Here is a 9,114-nt window from a genome sequence, read left to right on the forward strand (position 1 = left end):
TACCTTAACTCTGCAAATTTTATTTGTCTGCACTTTGCTTTCTAACCCCAATACGCTTGGTGCTCTCTGGTGTCCATATGGTGTCCAGTTCTATGTCCAATACACCTTATCATATGGTGCTGCTTTCCATATGACTGACATTATGAATCCAGTCCCTCCTGCATTGTTTTTCCAAATTATCAAGTAGTCACAAGAATCTCATTACTTGTGGACATAACATTGTTGTCTCTGGACTGTTTCCTTATCAAACCTTGTTGGAGAATTATAAATTTTTGCTCAGGCAAAATACCCCTTTTATTCTTTTTTCAAGGATCTTATTTAGGGCAACTTTGACATCCTTATTCCGCAGGCTGTAGATCAGGGGATTCAGCATGGGCACAATGATGGTATAAAACACAGAGGACAATTTCCCTTGGTCCACGGAGCTCACAGAAGATGGCTGCAGGTACATGAATGTAGCAGATCCATAGAAGAGAGCAACAGCTGAGATGTGGGAGCTGCAGGTGCTGAAGCCTTTGGACCTGCCTTCAGTGGAGCGGATTCAGAGGATGCTGGAGAGGATGAAGATGTAGGAGCTAAGGATCATCAGGCTGGGGACAAGGATATTAAATGCACTGAAGCACAAAACTACCACCTCATTAATGTAAGTACTGGAGCAGGAGAGCTCCAATAGTGGGAAGAGATCACAGAAGTAATGGTTGCTTCTATCAGCCTTGCAGAAAAGCACTCTTAGCATACAGCCTGTGTGAGCTGTGGCACCAGTCAAGCCCATGATATACACCCCAACTACCAGCCAGGAACAGACCTGATAAGACATGGTGACATTGTAAAGCAATGGGTTACATATGGCAACGTAGCGGTCATAAGCCATTGCAGCCCACATGTGACATTCTGATATAACAAAAACAAGGAAGAAATAGAGCTCAGTCATGCATGCTTGGTAGGAGATAAAATTCCTCTCTGTCACAAAGTTTGTCAGCATTTGGGGAGTAACAACAGTGGAATGGCAGAGATCAATGAAGGACAAGCTACTGAGGAAGTAGTACATGGGGGTATGCAAGTGAACGCTAAGCCCTATCAGAGTGATCATGCCCAGGTTCCCCACCACCGTGACCACATAGATTCCTAGGAAGAGGAAGAAAAGGGGCAGCTGGAGTTCTGGTTGTTGTGTTAGCCCGGTGAGGATGAACTCAGTCACTGTGGAATGATTTCCTGCTGTCATTTTCCTCTGGGAATTTTATGTAGAAAGAGAAGAAGAAAATTTGTGGTAGATATTTATTGTCCCACCATGTAATGTAGTATGAAACAGAATTTGTCTTTGTCTTTTCAACCAGGTGGCTCCAGTTCTATGTCTGTCCGTGATCTATGTTAGCACTCAAAGACCCCGAGGTCTCAGGAATATGGGGCATGTAAATAAATATCAGAAAGAATAATCCCTTTTTTGTTCTATGCTTCAAGAGTGGGTCTTATGCACTCCTATATATTGCAGCATTATTTACAATAGCCAAATTATGGAAGCAGCCCAAGTGTTCACAGATAGATGAATGGATGAAGATGTGATATATATAGATATGTGTGTGTATTTATTTATTTATAATGAAATATAATTCAGCCATAAAAAAGAATTAAATCTTGCCATTTGCAACAGCATGGATGAACCTAGAGAGTATAATGCTAAGTGAAATAAGCCAGTCAGAGAAAGACAAATACCATATGATTTCACTCATATGCAGAATTTAAGAAACAACAAATGAACAAAGGAAAAAAAATAAGAGTCAAATAAAAAAACAGACTCTTAACTATAGAGAATAAACAGATAACAGAGGGGAGGTGGGTGGGGAATGGGCAAAATAGAAGGGGATTAAAAGTAAACTTATCTTAATGAGCCCTGAGTTATATAGGGAATTGCTGAATCACTATATTGTACACTGAAATTAACATAATACTGTATGTTTAACTGGAATTTAAAAAAATAGAGAGGGTCTTAGTATTGCCCAGTCCATAAATATCCAAATAAATTTTTTGTTAACTTTGATTGTTATAAAAACTTTCCATGACTTGTTTTTATTACTCTCAGCTCTTATGCAGAACAAATACTAGTATGCCTGGCTTATGTATTAGATAACTGAGGGTTATAATGGTTGGATATTTGCCCATATTTAGGCGTGTAATAAGTAAATGATCAAGAATATGAGCTAAGGCCTGTCTGTCTCACCTTCTATATCTTATTTTAGCTACTTATGTCTTCTCCCCTATCTTTAGCTCTTTGTCATAGCAAACATGTCATTCACAGCAATTAATGTGAAGGAAAAAATTTATGTAAAGTACTACAATAGTGTATTGACAACTGGTCCAGTCTAGACTCCCTGTAGTGAGTACCTTGATTATTGGCATCTTTTAAAAAATACAGAAATAGTAGCTCTGGAAAGTAACTGGATAGCTAACAACAAGTCTATTATTCAACTTCAATTCCACATGCAGGAAGGGCATGAGTTTCCTAATGAGGAATTCAGAAGTATGAAACCTTAAAGTCCAAATTCGTTTATTCCAAAAACACTTATGGAATATTCACAATTAGTTAAGTGCTTTGTATGACTTGATGTGGTCTGTGACCCTTGGAACTTATGTTCTGGGAGAACAGAGCTGCAGAATGTCAATCTTGCAGATACACACTAAAACAATGTGCACATTGTCTTGGTGTCTTTGTACTTACCCTCAAACCAGAGCTTTTAAAAGCACTCTTTGAAGGCACAAAAAACCAAAGCAGAAAGAATATATGTATCTTTCAGTCTCTGGGATAGGGGTTTGGAAAAAAGCTGATGATTCCAAGTACAGTATGCTGTGATGATCTATCTTCAAAAGAAAGAGATCCAAGAGATACCATCACAGATTATTGGTATGTCAAAAACAAAGGTATGTATATTTAGATAAAAATTGAAAGACTTACAATAACCAAATTATGGAAACAGCCAAGTATCCATCAACTGATGAATGGATAAAGAAACTGTGATATATATACATATATATATATGTTGTTAAATACATAATAAATATAGTGTTAAATATGTTCACATTGTTGTGAAACAGATCTCCAGAACTTTTTCATCTGAAACTCTATACCCATTAAATAAATTCCCTTTTCAATAAATAAATAAATAAATCCCCTTTTCTCCCTCTTCCTCGGGCCCTGGTAACTCCTATTCTACTCTATGTTTCTATGAATTTAATTACTTTAGATACCTCACATAAATGTAATCATACAGTACTTATATTTTTGTGACTGACTTATTTCACTTAACATAATGTCCTAAAGATTTCTCCAACTTAAATGACTCAAAGGGCAGGGGGGAGAGAGGGTGAAGTTCTAAAATTAGGACATGGTGATGGTTGTTCAACTCTATGAATATACCAAAAACCACTGAGTTGTACACATTGCACAGGTGAATTTTGTGGTGTGTGAATTACATCTCAATGAAGCTGTTATAAATAAGAAAAACAACTGCAACAAAATGATAATGATATCATACTGACTATACAAAACATTCCATCACGACCTGCAATGGCAATTTGCCATTGTCCTCCAAGCCTTCCCCGTCTAGGTCATGCCAGTGTATGCCTCTTTATTTACGCCAAATATGCCCGTTTAGTTTTTCTTCAAACAATGAGATCTGGGGCGCCTGGGTGGCTCAGTCGTTAAGCGTCTGCCCTCGGCTCAGGTCATGATACCAGGGTCCTGGGATTGAGCCCCGCATCGGGCTCCCTGCTCAGCTGGGAGTCTGCTTCTCCCTCTCCCTCTCCCCCTGCTTGTGTTCTCTCTTTCGCTGTGTCTCTCTCTGTCAAATAAATAAATAATTAAATAATTAAAAAAACAAAACAAAACAAAACAAAAAAACAATGAGATCTTCCCCTCCAAAAAATTGTGCAATGTTGGCTCAAAAATTATAACTATTTTTTACAATTATAATATTTTTTCTTTCTGATAGTAAACAAGAAAATATAGGCCTTAACCATAAATGGGTTAATTTGTTAATTGTTAATGAGTTACAGATTAAAGAAAGAAATATACTCTATTTAAAATGTTTCTCCTTTGTCCTATAAGTCTTCATTAGAGAAAAAAAAATCAACAAGTACAAAAGAAGTAAACAGTAAAGGTCTGAAAAACAGTGTCAGAAAATACTCAGGACACTTAAGTGAGGTACCCAATAATTTGCTGCCTGATGTCTGCTTTCCTTTCACTCCCAGATAACCAGAAAGTTTGCCATCTCCAGCAGAAACCAACCATCTCTGGCTCTGGGTCAATTCTGTACTTTACTGTGAGGAATTTAAGTATGTCTAGTGCACAAAATTGTCAACTCATGATCAAACCAAACCTGTTGCCAGTTTTGTAAACCCCAAATGGTAGTTTCTCTATTATCTTTTACAAAATTCCAGTTATTTCTTTTAATCCATCCCCCAATTTTACCTTACCTGATACCAAAGGGGCTGAGTTGTGATATCCTTCCATATTTCTGAATCTTTACAATGGCCAACTGACTGTTTCTCCTGTACTCTTGGCCCTTCACAAAGTGACCCACTAAGTATTCCTGCCCATCACAGAAGCTCCATTATATCTTGTCCAATATTTGTAATTTTCACTGTGGGTGTTGGGCTCTTACTCATTACGTGTGACCAGTTCCCTCTGAAGTCTGACTCTGACACATGGTCACAGTTTCCATTATTTCCTGGTCCCAGGTGACACCACCTGTCTGTCCGAATGCTCAGGACTGGTATAGCTGGAGAATTTCCAACATTGCATCAGTGGTCTTTTCTTACCTTAGTCAAATCTGTCTTAGTGATGAATGCTGCCTGAGAAAAACACCAAAACAGCTTAAGAAAGAAAAAAAAAAATGTTGGGGTCTTATAAAAGTAAGATTATGACTTATAACCAGAATAAGATCATTAAGGTAACCCAGATTTTTTTCTTTAGTTTTACTAGATTAGTAGACTAAAAGCATGTTCTGCATGGGGCACTGGGTGTTATATGAAAACAATGAATTGTGGATCACTACATCAAAAACTAATGATGTATGGTGACTAACATAACATAATAAAATAAAATAAAATAAAATAAAAGCTTGTTCTAGTCCTAGATTATCTTGATTATTTTATTTATTTTTTTCAAGATTTTTATTTATTTATTTGACAGAGAGAAAGACACAGCAAGAGAGGGAACACTAGCAGGGGGAGTGGGAGAAGGAGAAGTAGGCTTCCTGCTGAGCAGAGAGCCCGATGTGGGACTCGATCCCAGGACCCTGGGATCATGACCTGAGCCGAAGGCAGATGCTTAATGACTGAGCCACCCAGGCACCCCTATCTTGATTATTTTAAGGTGTTTGCTAAATTTCTTGTGATAGTCTACAGACATGATAAAGTTATGTGTGGTAGGTAAAAATATAGAACAAACATCATAGTTATATGAATTCAATGAACATCTAAAATTAATCATAAAGTGAGAAATTTTAAGTTATTATTCCATAGGACTATATACTTAGTCTTGTCTTGAAAAACATGCTATCATTAACTTGGATGATGCCATAGAAGAGATCATGAAACTCAGAGATAATGTTAACACAGAAAAGAGTAATAAACACTTGTATGATGATAATGATTTAAGAAGAGAATGTTAAGCTGTGAATCTAGACAGATATTAAAAAGAATTTAGAAATCTTGCCATTTGCATGACATATCAGATAAAGGGCTAGTATCCAAAATCTATAAAGAACTTATCAAACTCAACACCCAAAGAACAAAGAATCCAATCAAGAAATGGGCAGAAGACATGAACAGACATTTTTCCAAAGAAGACATCCAAATGGCCAACAGACACATGAAAAAGTGCTCAACATCGCTCAGCATCAGGGAAATCCAAATCAAAACCTCAATGAGATACCACCCCACACCAGTCAGAATGGCTAAAATTAACAAGTCAGGAAATGACAGATGTTGGCAAGGATGCGGAGAAAGGGGAACCCTCCTACACTGTTGGTGGGAATGCAAGCTGGTGCAGCAGTATGGAGGTTCGTCAAAAAGTTGAAAATAGAGCTACCATACGATCCAGCAATTGCACTACTGGGTATTTACCCCAAAGATACAAAAGTAGGGATCCGAAAGGGTACGTGCACCCCAATGTTTATAGCAGCAATGTCCACAATAGCCAAACTGTGGAAAGAGCCAAGATGTCCATCGACAGATGAATGGATTAAGAAGAAGTGGTATATATATACAATGGACTATTATGCAGCCATCAGAAGGAATGAGATCTTGCCATTTGCAACGACGTGAATGGAACTGGAGGGTGTTATGCTGAGCGAAATAAGTCAAACAGAGAAAGACATGTATCATATGACCTCACTGATATGAGGAATTCTTAATCTCAGGAAACAAACTGAGGGTTGCTGGAGTGGGGGGTGGGGTGGGAGGGATGGGGTGGCTGGGTGATAGACATTGGGGAGGGTATGTGCTATGGTGAGCACTGTGAATTGTGCAAGACTGTTGAATCACAGATCTGTACCTCTGAAACAAATAATGCAATATATGTTAGGAAAAAAAAGAAGAAGAAGATAGCAGGAGGGGAAGAATGAACGGGGGTGGAATTAGAGGGGTAGATGAACCATGAGAGACAATGGACTCTGAAAAACAAACTGAGGGTTCTAGAGTGGAGGGGGGTGGGAGGATGGGTTAGCCTGGCGATGGGTATTAAAGAGGGCACGTTCTGCATGGAGCACTGGGTGTTATGCACAAACAATGAATCATGGAACACTACATCAAAAACTAATGATGTAATATGGTGATTAACATAACAATAAAAATTTTAAAAAAGAAATCTTGCCATTTACAATGACATGACTGGAGCTAGAGAGTATTATGCTAAGTGAAATAAGTCAGTCAAAGAAAAGCAAATACCATATGATTTCACTTCCATGTCGTGTGTGTTCACTCATATGTGGAGTGGTGTATGTGTGTTTAAGAAACAAAACAAATGAGCATGGGGGCGGGTGGGGAAGAGAGAGAGGCAAACCAAAAAACAGACTCTTAACTACAGAGAACAAACTGTTGGTGACCAGAGGGGAGGTGGGTGGGGGGGATGGGTGAAATAGGTGATGGGGAGTAAGGAGTGCACTTGTGATGAGCACCTGGTGTTGTATAGAAGTGTTGAATCACAATATTGTACAGCTAAGATTGCACTGTATGTTAACTAATGGGAGTTTACCAGCATAAAATTTGTTGTGAGCACTCAGGATAGAGAAATGAATGAGATAAAGTTCCTGCTCTTCAAAATGTTACAATCTAGAAGTGGGGAGGCAGACAAGGCAATGTGATAAACACATGATTGCACGAGTCTTACAGGAACATAGTGAATGTGGTGCTAACCTAGAAGAGGGGTCCAAGAAGGCTTCCAAAAGAAACCTGAATCTAAAAAGATAAGTAGGAATAAGCCAGGTCTGCAAATATTCAAAATTGGGAAGCATTGGCTTCATAGCTCTCATGTTCAAAAGTTCTGGACCCAGAGAAAATAAACACCTAAAGATGCTATTAAATTCATTAAAAGGAACATACTATCTAAAATGAACAAAGAGATAGTCACACAAGATAAACTGCATCTGGTGAATTGTGTTTAGTTCTGGGGGCAGTATTTTATGATTGCAATTTACAAACTATAATTATCCATGAAAACTGAAGATTTGGATCAAAATAATTTATGCCAAATGTCTGAATAACTAGTAAGAGGAATTGGAATTAGATTTATTGTATGTTACCTCAAAGGGAAGAGCTATGGCCAATGAGCTACGTGTTTCAACATAAAATATCTCTTTAACCATTAAATGTGCCTGAAAGTAGTCTGGGTTGAATTATGAAAAAGATCATTTTCTGTCTTCAGATGTGTTATAGCAAAAGATGAGTAACCATCTTCTAAAAGCTTTAGGAAGTTCCTGTAATGTGAGGAAACTAGACTCCTTTAACATTCTGAGATTAAAATTTCTAGAATAGATAGAATTCAGATACTCACCCTTTACTTGGAAACCTTAGTCTGGGTTATATGTACTATTTAATCCAGGTATCCTCTAAGGGAAATAGCTCATGAGAATGACAGTAGAGGCTGTTCAAAATAGAAATTTATGGGCTCTCTTTTACTTAGGGGATCAAAGGCAGGTCTCAATTACTGAAAAGTTCACATAGATATTATGTATCAAAAACCATGGTTCCCTATTGTAGCCTCCTCATAACGCTACTCCTGTATGTATAATAGTCTCTCTCAGTGTAGAGATAGTAGACAGTGAATTTACTACATATATAGTAAGCAGTTCTACAGCATGTATTTTGTGTCAAATAGTTTAAGCACTTTCCTGCTTCATACTTATGTATTTATGTATACTAGAACTATTCTCATTTCAAGGATGATAAAACTGAAGCACAGAAAGATTCATAAAGACTTTATAAATAATTATGCAACAACAACCGGCATAAACAAAGATCATGTTTGGTAAACTGAGACATGTGGTTACCCTGTACTTAAAAAAAACTGAATTTCTGCTAAGGCCCAAGACTAATAAAATCATTCATTCATTCATTTGTTCATTCAAAAATACTTATCTTCCTGTTTTTTTTTTTTTTTAAAGATTTTTATTTATTCATTTGACAGAGAGAGACACAGCGAGAGAGGGAACACAAGCAGGGGGAGTGGGAGAGGGAGAAGCAGGCTTCCCACAGAGCAGGGAGCCTGATGCGGGGCTCGATCCCAGGACCCTGGGATCATGACCTGAGCCGAAGGCAGACGCTTAAAGGCTCAGCCACCCAGGCGCCCCTACTTATCTTCCTGTTTTGCATAAAGATTTAGGCTGGGTCCTGGGGTTCTAATGGTGAGCAATTAAATATAGAAGGATTACTGTCTAATGCTATGCTATGCTCCCCAGTATGATAACCACGATCCTGGTGTGGCCATTCACTTTTTCTGTTACATTAGCACATTTCAGGTACTCAATATCTACATGTAGTTAATGGCTACTATATTGGAAAAGGCAGACATAGAACATTACCATCATTTCCAAAAATTTTATTGGATAGTGCTGGTTCAGT

The 9,114-nt window shown here is 38.0% G+C and overlaps 1 protein-coding gene across 1 annotated transcript; it reads right to left on the bottom strand.

Annotated features, from left to right (window-relative positions):
* Positions 1 to 262: 262 nt before the first annotated feature.
* Positions 263 to 1,225, bottom strand: LOC123856572 (olfactory receptor 8G1-like). The gene is given in 1 exon segment (XM_045892735.1): positions 263 to 1,225. A coding segment is annotated over 1 exon segment (960 nt). The 5' UTR covers positions 1,223 to 1,225.
* Positions 1,226 to 9,114: the final 7,889 nt, after the last annotated feature.

The sequence above is a fragment of the Mirounga angustirostris genome, unplaced genomic scaffold (genome assembly GCF_029215605.1).
Source record: "Mirounga angustirostris isolate CCGP_5_RB_7025 unplaced genomic scaffold, mMirAng1.0.hap1 SCAF_13, whole genome shotgun sequence".
NCBI classification, from domain to species: Eukaryota; Metazoa; Chordata; class Mammalia; order Carnivora; family Phocidae; genus Mirounga; species Mirounga angustirostris.